This window comes from Pipistrellus hanaki (assembly GCF_964339955.1).
Source record: "Pipistrellus hanaki genome assembly, chromosome: 4".
Classification (NCBI taxonomy): domain Eukaryota; kingdom Metazoa; phylum Chordata; class Mammalia; order Chiroptera; family Vespertilionidae; genus Pipistrellus; species Pipistrellus hanaki.
Window position 1 is genome coordinate 33820820 of NC_140506.1, and position 15082 is coordinate 33835901.

General features: G+C 40.6%; 1 protein-coding gene across 1 annotated transcript in view; it reads left to right on the plus strand.

The window, feature by feature from the left end:
- The first annotated feature begins 1412 nt into the window (after positions 1 to 1412).
- TNPO1 (transportin 1) overlaps positions 1413 to 15082 on the plus strand; it is an 84908-nt gene continuing 71238 nt past the window's right edge. Inside the window, exon 1 of the mRNA XM_084880892.1 lies at positions 1413 to 1540. Within this exon, the coding sequence (XP_084737018.1) occupies positions 1526 to 1540 (15 nt within the window). The 5' untranslated portion in view covers positions 1413 to 1525. The remainder of the gene's footprint in view (positions 1541 to 15082) is intronic.

The following is a 15082-nucleotide window of genomic DNA, read 5'->3' on the forward strand; positions in this document are numbered from 1 at the left end:
ATGAGTATTTTAATTATTTGAAATACTTTTTCTTGCTATATTCAGTTTCCTTATGATAAAAATGACCCTTTTATACCTAAATTTTACATTAAATTACTTAGTTGTGTTTTTTTTTTAATCTTTATCTTCAAGATGCTGTGACTCAGATGTGACCCCTAAATTAGTTGTATTTTATTTTATTTTTTTTTTTTTAAATATATATTTTACTGATTTTTTACAGAGAGGAGGAGAGGGATAGAGAGAGAAACATCGACCAGCTGCCTCTTGCACACCCCCTACCGGGGATGTGCCCGCAACCAATGTACATGCCTTTGACCGGAATCGAACCTGGGACCTTTCAGTCCGCAGACCGAAGCTCTACCACTGAGCGAAACCGGTTTCGGCAAATTAGTTGTATTTTAAAATAACTGCCGTTGCAAGTGAAAATTAACAACTTTATTAGAAATAGGCTATCTCAATATACATTTTTTTTTAAGTTTCTAGTATTGGTACTATAATTTTATCTAAAATATGCCTGGAAGGCAACAACAACTACACAGTTTCCTAACATGTATAAAGCACCTGCAAGTAGGACAGTCAAAACTGCTGGGAAGAAAACTGTCACCGGCATCATCACCTTAGGATATAATCATTAACCATGCAAATTTAAAATATTAATCTATAGTAAATGTATACATGAGTAACGTGGGGGGAAGGAAACTGATATTTATCTATTCGTTTCCATTATTATGATTATAAAAAAAAAAAAGTCTACCTCTCCCTTTTTGAATTATTTTTCTGGAGATATTTTCATTTCTCATGGTGATTGGTTACGCCGGGGAAAGGAGCTTGTTCTTCCTAAGAGCAAGAAACCACAGTTTTATATGAAAACACGCCTGGAGATTTTCATTAAAAAACTTTATTTTATAAATCCTTTGGTGTCCCTTACACAGCAGTGGATATGCCAGCTACAGCAGAGGCCAAAAGCCTGCCATGCCATAGCAGCTGGCAGCAGACCGCCTGCCTGCTGAGCCGCCTGTGCCTTTGACCAGCGCTGCTGGGCTGGATGGCCGCGGCCTGTGCCGCGGGAAACAGGCTCCGGGCAGGCCGTCCCGGGGGGGGGGGGGGGGGGGGGGGGGGGAGGGCTGTGCTGGGGCCCAAGTGAGGGAGGACGAGGGCCAGGGTGCGGGGAGGGCCCCGGGCAGCCCTCGTCCTCCACGCCCACAGGGCCTTTCAGTCGCGGCCTCACGGAGCACAGCAGGTCCGCCGGGGCCCCAGCCGGAGACGGCGTCCCGGGTTCAGAAACCGCGGTCGCGCGCCTCGGGTGCAAGTCGCAGGCCAGCCGTCCTGCCGGGGCCGTCGCTCCCCGGGCCCGCCGCCGCCGTTGCCAAGGCGACCGCCGCCGAAAGTTCCCGCGGCGGCCCCGCCCCCCGGCCAATCGGACGGCGCCCGCCGGAGCCCGGCTCCCTTTGTTCCGCAGCCATTTCTGGCCCCGGGCGGGAGCCGCGCCGCTGCGCCGAGGGCCCGAGCGCCGCAGGCCTCTGGGATGGTGTGGGACCGGGTAGGTGACGCGGAGCGCGGCGGGCCGAGGGCGGGCGGGGGCGGGGGCCGCAGTGCCGAGGCCGGCGGACGGCCGCGGGGAGAGGGCCGGCTCGCCGCCCCCGGCCCCCGCCCGCCCGGCCGTTTGGAGCCGGCGGCGGCGGCGGCTGCGCGGTTCCAAGCCCAACAGCTTCGGCCGGGCGCCCAGCGGGGCCGGGCAGGGCGGGCGGGCGGGCGGCTGCGGCTCCTCAGGTGTCCAAGGTCGCGGCCTGGGGCCTGTTGGGGCCGTGGGCTGGGGAGGGTCTGCTCCGCGGAGTGTTCGCCGCCGCCAGGGAGCGGGCGGCGTTGGAGGAGCCCGATGCCGCAGGCGCTGCCCCGTGCGGCCGCTTCCCGCCGGTCCCGGACGCTGCGCTGCCCGCGGCCGCTCTTTGTCCCCCTCCGCCCGGAGCCCGCGGACCCCGGCGCCTCCACGCTCAGCCCGCCGATGGCTCTCTGCAGGCGGGCCTCTCCCCGGGCCTCCGGGCCTCACGACGTGTGCACTTCGTGTTACTGTTTCCATCTGTGGGGTTTGCGTGGGGTGGGTGGTAGCCCTCCTGCCCTTCTCCTGCTCCCACGACAACATGCAACAGGGGAGCCCGGACAGCTGCCGGGAGCAGACCGGCCGCCACAGCCAACCCGTGTGCGGGGCATGGCTTTCTGGCTTTAAACTTGAGCGCCTGTGATGTGTGTACGGATTTTAAAAATCGACTGGAGGTGGCAAGGATTGCTTACATTTTGTCCGTTATATCTTAATTTTACTAATCATTTGGCCCCTCAGCAGATAAAAATGTAAAAATTTAAAGCGGGAGGCTATCCACAAATTGATTTTGACAGTTGTATTAAGAAGCTTAATACCCATCCTGCTTTGAAACAGGGATGACTTCAAAGGTGAATACATAAATGGTGCTTTTTTTTTTTTTTCCTCACTCTAAAGAAAAGATGTTTTTAAGATAGGTATTCTGAAGAGTAAGGTTGCAAAATGGCTGGCCCGATGTGCTCAGTTTTAGGATAAGTTCCTTTTGGATTTTAAGTTTTCCTGTTATTATATCAAGGCTTTCATATCAGAATGGTCAATAAGGTTTTCTTAATGAAGCAAGGGAGATACTTTGGGAATCGATTCTCTTTTCCACTTTTACTCTGCCCTGCACCTCATTCTTAGAGAATGACTCCACCAAGTTGAAAACTTGCAAGTGCAAAAGGGAAATAATAGTTTGAAGGTGCGGATTTTCTTTTTAACTCCTGGCATATGTAATGTATAAGTGCATAGCAGTTTGGCAGTATGCATTTTTACTTCATCTTATTTCAGGTGAGCCTTGTGAACTATTAGTGCTCTATCTGCTTTTTCCTAAAAGCCTGTGTTAGGCCGATCAGGCTTGATGTGTTTTCTTCACATCTTCGTCTTATGTATTCAGGGAATTACTAAATTCTGCCCACTGATATTTTAACCTATAAAAATCCTTTAAAAGTAATCAAACTTTTTACCATTATATATTGTGAACAGAAGAAGATTTTGATAAAAATACATGACATTACAGTTGTAAATATCCTCATTGTAAGACTTGTTGTATTCATTGTTTTATGACTAGTGTGTGTATATATATATATATATATATATATATATATATATTTGTTTGTGTGTGTGTGTGTGTGTGTGTATAATGTAAAAGCCAATACATGAACTTAATTTTTCTAAGTACTGTAAATGAACTGCATTGAAATGTAAACGTACTATATGTAGAAGAATTGCTTGCATTTATTTATTTATTTATTTTTAATTTATTTTTTTAAGTTTTTTTTTTTAATATTTTTATTGATTTTGTACAGAGAGGGAGAGAGATAGAGAGTTAGAAACATCGATGAGAGAGAGTCATCGATCAGCTGCCTCTTGCACACCCCCCCACTGGGGATATGCCCGCAACCAAGGTACATGCCCTTGACCGGAATCGAACCCGGGACCCTTCAGTCCCCAAGCCAACGCTCTATCCATTGAGCCAAACCGGTCTCGGCAGAATTGCTTGCATTTAACCGTGTTGGATTCTGCAAAAATTATTTTTAAGAAAAGAAATGTGGTTGTAAAAGCAGCTGAACCAAATGACATATGTAATGGGGGGGAAAATCAAATGTAAACTGCAGAGGAGCACAGCAGTGAGTTATTTTTATTTCTCAGGACATAAATTATGAATATTTCTTCCTGGAATTGATTTTTAAAAATTTTTTTAATATATTTTATTGATTTTTTGCAGAGAGGAAGGGAGAGAGATAGAGATTTAGAAATGTCGATGAGAGAGAATCATCGACCAGCTGCCTCTTGCACACCCCCTATTGGGAATGTGCCCCCGCAAACAAGGTACATGCCCTTGACTGGAATCGAACCCGGGACCTTTCAGTCCGCAGGCCGACGCTCTATCCACTGAGCCAAACTGGTCCTGGCATTGAGTTGCATTTTTATAATTGGCTTTGAAGTACTCAGAATCCTTTAGTAAAATAATTACCACCAGAACCCCTTAAACATCAGGTGCAGAAGTTACTGCCATAGATGAAAAGATTGATCCCCAGAAGGACCAAGCTTCCATTGCTTTTTGTTTACTAAAGAAGGAATTAGGGAGGAAAATTTTTCAGCAAATCATTAACATACTAAATAGATGCATATAAATTATTAGGATTATGTTGCCATTATTAATGATGTTTTTGAAACATACTTTATGAAGTGAAAATAGAGTTTATTTTGGTAGAATAACACGAAAATAATGAGAAAGCAAATTATGAAGGACTTCGTATGTCACTTATTCATTCACTAACCATTTCTTAGTGCTGGGATTGTCCCTTGTGCTCAAGAGAGTTAAATACTAATGGAGAGAATGAAATGTAAACAAAAAAGTATAGTTACAGCTTTTATTATATAAATCTATTGGGACACCAGGAGGGCAAATGATAGATTTCATGCAGAGTAGGAGAAATGGTGCAGGCATTTCAGGGGCTAGGGTAGACTTGAGAGAATGTCAGTAAAGCTAAGGACCTTTGTGTTCTTGAAACTCAAAGCAGTTGAGAGGCCCTAAAAGAGACAGAGAAGTCTGCAAACTTCTTCTGTAAAAGACCAAAGTGTTTTCTGTTTTGTGGGCCCTACTGGCTCTGCCATTTTAATGCAAAAGCAGTCCAGTCATCGACCTTACTAAAACTAATGGAATGACCAGATTTGACTTGTGTTGCCCTAGTACAAGCCATTGAAAGATTTGAAAGGAATTCACCACATTGATTTGTGTGAATCAGTAAAAGCAGAATAAAAATAGAAAATAGATTATTTTTAAGCTCTGTAAAGCAATAAGAACAGAAAGCACAATTCAATTTTATTAATGGGCAAATTCACAGAAGAGGAAATAGCCAATAAATGTGAAATATTGTTCTATACCATTAATAGGGAAATACACGGTTTTAGGGTATTTCATACATTGACTACAGCCACTTCAATTTTAAAGTAAAAATATTTTGACCCTGCAATTTCCATTTCTTAGAAAACAGGGATATAGCGAAAACCGGTTTGGCTCAGTGGATAGAGCGTTGGCCTGAGGACTGAAGGGTCCCGGGTTCGATTCCGGACAAGGGCTTGTACCTTGGTTGCGGGCACGTCCCCAGTGGGGGGTGTGCAGGAGGCAGCTGATCGATGATTCTCTCTCATCGATGTTTCTAACTATCTCTCTCTCTCTTCCTCTCTGTAAAAAAAAAAAATCAATAAAATATATATTAGAAAAAGAAAAAAGAAAACAGGGATATATCCATAGCCAGTTGTGTTCAATATGTCTTTGTCAGTAGCAACAGAAGCTCCAGACTTAGTCACCTTTCATCTCCTGCACTCCAGTTCATGAATGGGTCTATATTTGTCTGCCTTTTTTGTTTTGTTTTGTTGTTTGTTTTTGTTAACCCCTTCCCAACTCTTTATAATTCTTTTCTCAACCTATGCTTAAACATCCCCTTCACTTTCTTGCTCTTATAGAAACCTGATGTTTTGCACTGTGCAGTTTGGTTGTTTTATTTATTTTTTCCATACTTCTTGTCACTGTTCCTACAGGTGGGAAAGGTGTCTGTCATTCTCCTCCCTAAAAATCTTTCCCCTAACAATCCTCAGTTTTGTGTTATGTCAGCAGGTTACCCCTCAAGATTGCCATTAACTATTAACTTCATTTCTCAAAATCTGTTTTTAGCTCCAGGCTCATTGCATCCCTTTCCAATACCACCTCAATCTTCATATTACAGTTGAAAAGAGTATTCATAACTGGTATTTCCAGTATCCTGGTCTCTCACTTCCTAGACCTTTTCTTCAGTGTTCTTCCCATCTACCTATCTCTTCCCATCACTCCCACAGTGTTACCCTCTTGCATTGCTAATAACTGCAGTCCCTCCATAGTTACCATTTCATGAGTTCTACTTTGTGACCCTACTTCCTGTTTTTGTGGTTCACTCCTAGTCAGTATCTCAGTCCCAACCATCTTTTGACCCCAATGGAATCTCCAGTCTATTCATCCTATTACTAGTTTCCTGGCACTCATTTCTTGATGTTTTTACTCCCTTTCTTACTTCTCTTATATTCCATGATTACTCATTTTTAGCTCTTCTTTGGATCCACTCCCACGCTCTTTGTTTCTTTAATAAAATCCACAGCCCTGGTTAAACCAATCCTGCCTTCTTTGCACCTGCCCCTATGCAACTCAATGTGGCAGGAAGCAAGCACACCACCACACATGACCACTTACCTCAAGTGGGTCCTTAATGCTGCTCTTGATTGTACTTTATTTTCCTAGTCTGTTCACTCTCCGAATTGACTATTTTATATCTTCTTCAAATAGTATCCAGTATCTCTTTTCCCATTCTCACTTTAAGCTCATGACATTGGTTCTTACTTTGCTAAGAAAATTGAAGCAATCAGAAAATTTCTCCCATTACCCTGTGTACTACCAGAATCTGGTCAATGCATGTTATCTTCCTGCTTGTTACCTTAGATTAACTGCTTTTGTACTAGATCCCATTCTTTCTCATTTGCTTAAGAACATTTTTTCAACTTCTGTCCTTCCACATAATTTTTTTAATTTATTGGGATTTCTGGCAGCAACAAACATGCTATTTTTTCCCCACCCTTTAAAAAAACAAAAAAAAATTACCTGATTCACTCTTTACTGTCAGTTTCCCAATATTTTGTTTGTTTCCTTTTCCAGCATTATTCCTCAAAGGAGATGTCTATACTTCTTATTGCCAGATTTTCTCTTTCCATGTTTTATTAGATCCACTTCCAATCAGGCCTTTGTCTGCACCATTCCCACTGAAACAGGTCCTCAGGTTCTCCAGGAACTGCTATGTTGCCAAATACCATACACCATTGATTCTATTCATCTTACTTGATCTATCCACAACATTTGACACCTATTCCCTTATCTTTGCAGCACTTTCTTCTTTGCTTTCCAGGTTAACACACAACCTTGGTTATCTCCTACTTCACTGCTTGTTCCTTATAGTTCTCTTTTGCCTTCCTTCTCACAAACCTCTTAATATTGGAAGGCCCAGGGTCAGTCCTTTTTTGTTTAATCTTCACCTGAGGTCATGATTTTTATAGAGAGGAAGGGAGAGGAGAGGGAGGGAGAGAGAGAAAGAGACTGAGAGAGAGAGAGAAACAAATGTGAGAGTGAAACATTGATCAGTTGCCTCTGGCTTAGGCTTCAACCAGGGATCAAACTGGCAACCTAGATATGTACCCTGACAGGAATCAAACGTGCTACCTTTAGGTGAACTGGACCACGCTTCAACTAACTGAGCCACATGGGCCAGGGCTGTTGTATTTTATTTTCATATCTATACTCCATTGGTAATCTCATTCAGCCACATGGCTTTAAATACCAGTTGGTTGGAGCATTGTCCAATCCCTTACACTGAAAAGTGGTGGGTTTGCTCCATTCCTGGTCAGGGAATATACCCTGGTTGTGGATTCAGTTCCCTATTGAGGTTTATATAAGAGACAGCCAATTGATGTTTCTCTCTCACATCGATATTTCTCTTTCTCTTCTTCTCTGTAAAATCAGTAATAATTTTTAAAAATTTAAATACCATTTAAACACCAGCAATGCCCAATTTAGATTTTTAGCCCCTCTCCCAAACTTCAGTCTCACATGTTAACTGCCTTTTCAACATCTCTACCTAATCTATATATATATATATAAAAGCCTAACATGCAGTGTCCCCTTGAGAGTTTGACAGATTGGGAGCTCAGTTGCTCGCTATGACATGTGCTGACCACCAGAGGGCAGTGCATAACGAAGGAAGGCCCCAGGCGGCAGCAGCTAGGGACACTACCTGTGTATGAATTTTGTGCCCTGGGCCTCTAGTGTGTAATAATTGACATAAAACTCAGCATGTCCAAAACTCAACTCCTAAACTTCCTCCCATAGATTTCCCCATTTCTGTAAGTTAGTGACAACTCTATCGCAACAGCTCAGGCTAAAATCTTAGAGTTATTCTTGATTTTGCTTTTTCTTTGACTCTTCAAATCCATTCTTTCAGGACAACATGTGTGTTTTTTTTATATATCATCATAATCCAGAATTTTACTGTGTCTCACTCCACTACTGCCATACTGGTTCAAACCACTACTGTCATCTCCTTGGATTACTTAAATAGGTTACTACTTGGTATCTCCATGCTACCCTAACCCCTCCCAATAGTCATTTCTCAATATAGTAGCCAGACCAAGTCTTTTACAAGTAAGACCGTCTCTGTTGCTTCTCTATTCAAAGTCCTGCAATCACTCCCCGTTTCACAGAAAATCTAGTCCTTACAGTGGCCTACAAGGCTCTCCATTATGTCCCCAACATACTCCCCTTTCACCTTACCTCCCTGACCTGTTTTCTGCTACTACTTTCCCTCCTTGCCCACAGACCTCCTTGTTAGATCTTAAACATACCAGTCATGCTCCTACTTTAGAGCCTTTGCTTTAGGTGGTTCAGCTATTAAGAATATATTTCTCCCAAATATCTACTTGGCTGAGATTTCACCTTCTCTAAATACCCAATCTAATACTGCATCTTACCCTCTCCCATCCACCTTATTCTGGATTCTTTATTTTTACATAGCACATACTGCCTTCTAACATACTTATACTCAAGCCATCAGTCTACTGCTCCATTGCCCTGTGACCTGTTTTGAGCTAAGAATGATTTTTACATTTTCAAAAGGTTATAAAACAAAAAGAATATATGCCACATCTACAAAGCCTAGAATATTTACTGTCTGTCACTTTGCAGAGCAGTCTGCCCTATATATTCTGTTTATTGTCTTTCTTCACAAATGTGTGCTTCCAAGAGGGCAAAGATCTTTGTTTCATTTATTGCTGTATCTGTAGCAACTAGAACATAGTGCCTGTAAATATTTGTCATATGAATGAGTTATTTGTAATGGTGCAAAATTGTAAAAAGGGTAAGTGTTCATCAATAATCTGCACTGCAGTTAGTAATGAAATGAGTAGCAAAGCTAAGACATATTTTGATTGAGTTTTTATTTCTACAGAAACATATGTATTTAAATACATACACAAAAACAGCTCTATATGGCTATTCATTGAATGGATATTAGAATATCTCCAGGGAAGAGTCTAGGATTAGGAGATGTACTTGAAGGGAGCTTATATTCACATGATAATCTTTTTCTTTATTAAAGAGAAGGGGGAAAAAGAAATAGGTTCTAAATAAAGCAATGAGAAGAAATAGAGAGTAATTGGGGGCGGGGGGGGGGGGGGGGGAAGAGAAGAGAGAACCATTGCCTTTCTGAAATACCATTATTTGGCCAGCAATCTGAATGTAGAGAAGGAGTGAGCAATATGAGTATCTGAAAAAAGAATATGCAAAAGTAAAGTCTCTTAGGTGGGAGCAAGCATAACATTACCAGAGAATTACAAGGGATGGAGGAGGGGGGAAGGAAGAGAGGGAGGGGGGAGTGAGGGAGGGGAGGAAATATAGTGAAAAGGGGGCCAGAGACTGCTAGGAGATTTGTTTAGAAATAGGCAGGACCACAGACTATGGGCAACTTTGTAGTCTGATTTAAGTGTGATGAGAAACCATTGGAAGTTTTTGATAGAAGATGTAATTTAATTGAAGCTTTAACAGATTTATCTTAGAAATTGTGCTGAAGGAATAAAAGAGAAGGCTGGGAAGCCTATTGTAATAAACTGTGCTCATGTAGAACATGGTATCTGGACTAGGGTAGACAGTGGAGGGAGAGAAAAGTGGTCAGAAGGTGTATTTTGGCAATAATGACTAATGGTTTTGATGTGGGATATGAGGAAAATCAAGGATGATCCCTTGGTATTTGGGCTTGGACAACTGAATGAACACTAGTAGCAATTAGTGATATTAGGCAACTAGAAGAGGAACAGGTTTGAATGGGGTTAGGGAAGAGAATCAAGAGTTCTCTTTTAGCCAGCAAAGATTGAGATGCCCATTTAACCAACAAGTGAATGTGTCTTATAAGATGTTGGATACTTGAGTTGGGATTCAGAGCTCTATCTAATGGCACAGACTGGATGAGATGAGTAGATAAAGAAAAGAAGGGGCCTAGGATATTTAGAGGTGGGGAGCCAGCAAAGGAGACTGGCCAAGAGCAGCCAGTGAAATAAAAGGAAAAACAGGGAGATGTGATGCCACGGGCAAAGAGGTGGGGGAGAGGTTGCCTGTGCTCAGCACTCTGGAGAAATAAGATGAGACCAAGAAGTCATTGCCTTTCTCAGCAAGAAAATCTCGTCTCAGTGGAGTGGGGTAAAGAAAGGGAGATGGTGACTATCCACAATTTCAACATGTTTCTGTAAATGGAACTAAGTGGAGAAATTAAGTAGTAGTGGATGCTGAATAGAGTCAAAACTAGTTTTTTAAAGATATCTTAAGTAATTTCATTGTTAGTTTTTAATTCTTACCAAAGAATATGTTTATTGTTGGTGTGTGTGTGTGTGTGTGTGTGTGTTTGGGGGGGGACATCTATGTGAGAGAGAAATACCAATCGCTGTCTCCCGAACTAGCCCCCACTGGGAATCAAACCCACAATCTTTCACTGTTCAGGATGATGCTCACCAACCAGGGCAATATATCCTAAATAATTTTAAAATTAGAAAAACATTCTGAGAGTAATTCAGAGAACTGCAATTTACATGGATTCACCAACTTTTAACATTTTGCCACATTCTCTTTCCCACCCACACACAAAAATTTTTTTTTGATCATTTGATAGTAAGTTGCATATATTTTGTCCCTTTACCCTAAACTTAGTATTTTAATGCGTGTATCTTAAGAGCCAGGATATTCTTTTCTGAAATCACATATAGTTGTCAAATTCAGGAAATACAGTTTTTCACCATTTATATTACAGTTTTGTCACTTGTCCCAGTTACATTATTTATGACATTTTTTCCTCCAATGCATGATTTTATATTAAATTTAGTTGTCTTTTTTTGACAGAGAAAGTAGTTTTTTATTAGTGAAATCTTTGCCATTTTATCCTCAGAACAACCCCATGAGATAGAGATACCATTTATCTCGTTTTATACAACATAGATTAATTATTCTTTCCATTACTAATAAATGGCATAGTAAGAACTCAAAGTCAAGCACAGTAACTCCACAGTTTATACTCTTAAGCTCTATACTAGAGTGCCACCCATGTAGTGCATGGGAAAATCTGAAATCCCTTGTTTGAAGAGGACAAATTATAGATCAGAGACCATGATACTTACATCAAAAAGATGGCTTTAAATGTCTAGTGCTGGATTATAGCTCTTTGTAATGATGAATCAGGGTTTAATATGTCAATTCAGGAAATACAGTTTTTCACCATTTATATTACAGTTTTGTCACTTGTCCCAGTTACATTATTTATGACATTTTTTCCTCCAATGCATGATTTTATATGGGCATCAGGACAGAAGGAAGAGCAAAAAAAGTGAAAATATTTAAACTTTATATGTAGAATTTACTAGATTTTGGCTTTAATGATATGTGTTCAGAGTTATTGGTGCTAATTGTTTAGGAAGGTAAAATAAAATACTTGGATTAATTCTCTTGTGGTAAAATTTAGTTTGCAGTATATGGATGGTAATCTAAAGAGTCCTGATCTGTTTCAAAAAGAGTTTGTTTCATAAGATGCTGCTTGTCAAATCTTTATCATAAAATATTGTGAAATATCAGAAATAAGCTTAATTTAGGAAAAGAGCATTAAACAGTGAATCATTGAAACCACAACTGCTCTAGAGCAAGAATTAGAATTTTTAGTTCAATGATATTTTAGTTTTCTGTTAAACACAGTTTTAAGGGGATAATGGTAAAGACTTCTTTTGGATAGAAACCCAAGTTGTGAAGAAAATGTTCCTAACATTTTCAATTAAAGATTGTTCTTAATATTGAATGTGACTTCTGTAAGAAGTGACCTCAGCCTGGCACAGTGCTGTGCCTTTTAAGTATTTGCTAAAAGAATTAAGTGACAGGTAGCTTTCACTTAGGTAACTTAGTAGTCCCAGAACTACAGGTGAACAATGGAATTGGATACAAGTTTTCCTGAAGGCTTGGAGAATTTCAGTAGCAAGTATAAAGGGGGGGAAGTAAGGCTGGCTTGTATGGAATATGACCAGATTCGTTATTTACAGTTAAGTAAATGTTGTATTTCTAGACGCTGAAAGGACCATGGTCTTTAGTTGCTTTATGGATGAGGAAATGAACCAAATGAGTATAGGTTGCCCAGCTAGCTATTCTTCGTGCAGAGAACTAAGAAAAAGAGTCCCAGATCTCTGACACTTGTTTTATACTGATTTTATTTTGACTCTTCATGGTACAGGAGACTTAAAGACTTGTGGTCAGAGGCATTTTATCCTAAAGCCCTATGAAGTTACAATGCCATGACTTCAAATGTCTGCATTGCCTCCCCAGATAATATCCTTCCCCTGGCCACCGGCGCGCACACACATAAACACACACACACACACACACACACACACACCCAATTAATCAAAAATGAAACATTAGAGCAACTGAAAAGGTAAGAGATTTTTCTGGAGTCTTGTAAGTTCAGAATCGAGAGTGTATAGTTGTTTAACATTTAATGTAGGAATTTGATGGGGAAGCTTAGTAAACAGTTGAGACATATAAAGGAAAAGACTAAAAAACTCTAGCTTTATTAAAGGCTTTTGATGTTGGTACTTACTGATCAGGTGCATAGAAAGCAATTTTTATTTATAAAATAGAATCTACACATTCACACATCAGTTAGATTCCAGTAGAGCTTAAAAATTGCTCAGCAGCCCTAGCCGGTTTGGCTCAGTGGATAGATCATTGGCCTGCGGACTAAAGGTCCCAGGTTTGATTCCAGTCAAGGGCATGTACCTTAATTGTGGGCACATCCTTAGTAGGGAGTGTGCAGGAGGCAGCTGAATTGATGTTTCTCTCTAACCGATGTTTCTAACACTCTATCCCTCTCCCTTCCTCTCTGTAAAAAATCAATAAAATATATATATTTTTTAAAAATTGTTCAGCAGGCCGAAACCGGTTTGGCTCAATGGATAGAGCGTCGGCTTGGGGACTGAAAGGTCCCGGATTCAATTCCAGTCAAGGGCATGTACCTTGGTTGCAGGCATATCCCCAGTAGGGGGTGTGCAAGAGGCAGCTGATCGATGACTCTCTCTCATCGATGTTTCTCTCTCTCTTCCTTCCTCTCTGTATAAAATCAATAAAATATATATATTTTTTAATTGTTCAGCAGTCCTGGCTAGTGTGACTCAGTGGTTAGAGTGTGGGCCCAGACAGCGAGTTTGGGAGACAACCAATCAATGTGTCTCTCTTACATCGATGTTGCTCTCTCTCCTCTTCTGTCTCTCTCTTTCCTCCCCTTTCCCTTCCACTCTCTCTGAAAATCAATGAAAAAAAATATCCTCAGGTGAGGATTAACCAAAAAAGGAAAAAAAAAATTGCTCAATAGCTAGGGCAAAACCGATTTCAGGTAAATTATCACTATACATCTCAAATGCTTTTGAGTCACATTTATCAAATGCCTAACCACATATTGAATTATTGAATTTAATAGCATAAAGAGATCTTAGAAATTTCCTAGTTTATCCCTCTCATTCCAGACTTTTATTGTATTTGTAGTTTTCCAGCTATAAAATTCTGCATATACAAATGCCTAAAAAATGTTTGCTTATTGATTTAATTTCTGGAGTTTCTTCCTTCTAGAATATGCATGCTACTCCTTTTAGAATGTATGATGACAAGTTGACTAGAAACTGTATTAACTGTCTATAATATGAATTAGTTACTGTATGAAAATTTTTAATTGAAATAACATTTCATGTGACTTTAGACAAAGATTTGCTTTCTGGTTCTCCAACTCTACTCCAGAAAAATGTTTAGAAAAATTTACTTTATAATAAATGAATTTATTTATTTTTCTAAGAATTCAGTGTCATGGAAATAGTGTGTGCTTTGAAGCAGTTCATTAGACTACTACGACTACCATTATCTATACTAATAAAAGGGTAATATGCTAATTAGACCGAATTGATCGACCATCTTCCGGGACGTTTGACTTCCTTCTGACTTCCTTCTGGACAAGCCATGGTGGTAGGGGTGGAGGCAGAGAGGGCAGTTGGGGGTGAGATCATGCCTGCAGGGAGGACATTTGGGGGCAAGATCAGGCCGGCAGGGGAGGGCAGTTAGGGGCAATCAGGCAGGCAGAGGCAGTTAGGGGCGATCAGGCCAGCAGGGGAGAGCAGTTAGAGGCGTAGTGTGAGATCAGGCTGGCAGGGGAGAGCCATTGGGGGTGAGATCAGGCCAACAGGGGAAGGCTGTTGGGGGGAGATCAGGTTGGCAGACAGAGGCAGTTAGGGCCAATCAGGCAGGCAGGCAGGTGATTGGTTAGGAGCTAGTGGTTCCAGATTGCGAGAGGTATGTCCAATTGGAGAGGGTGCAGGCTGGGCTGAGGGAATATCCCCCCCGCACCCCTCCCCCATATGAATTTCATGCACCAGGCCACTGGTAATTGTATAATCATAGATGGTATCTACCTCATAGACAGAATAGGCACACAAAGTATACCACTTGTTTCAAGTTAAGTTAATTTGTAAGGATATATTTTCTTTCCACTATTCTTAGTTATTAAATTAGCTTCCTTAGTGAGAAAAATATATTTAGAAGAACCCAATGATAATTCTAACATAATTTTTTATCTTACAAAGTTTTCATTTACTGTTTTATAAAAGTCTTAATGTTAAATGATTTATGAAATATTTTCTTAAAATAAAAGGTAAAACAGTATATGATACAGATGATTAACAAAACGAAAAGTACTAGAACTCTAACCTTTTTATTTTAGAATATGATAAATAAATTATTTGTAGTATTATATATGCATTTATTTTTAGTCAGAATTTCCTTATACATTAGTAATTTTTGCTTTAAATATTTATAGTTATGATTATTAAATCTATATAATTTCTTACTACAGAAGAACCTTTGTAAAA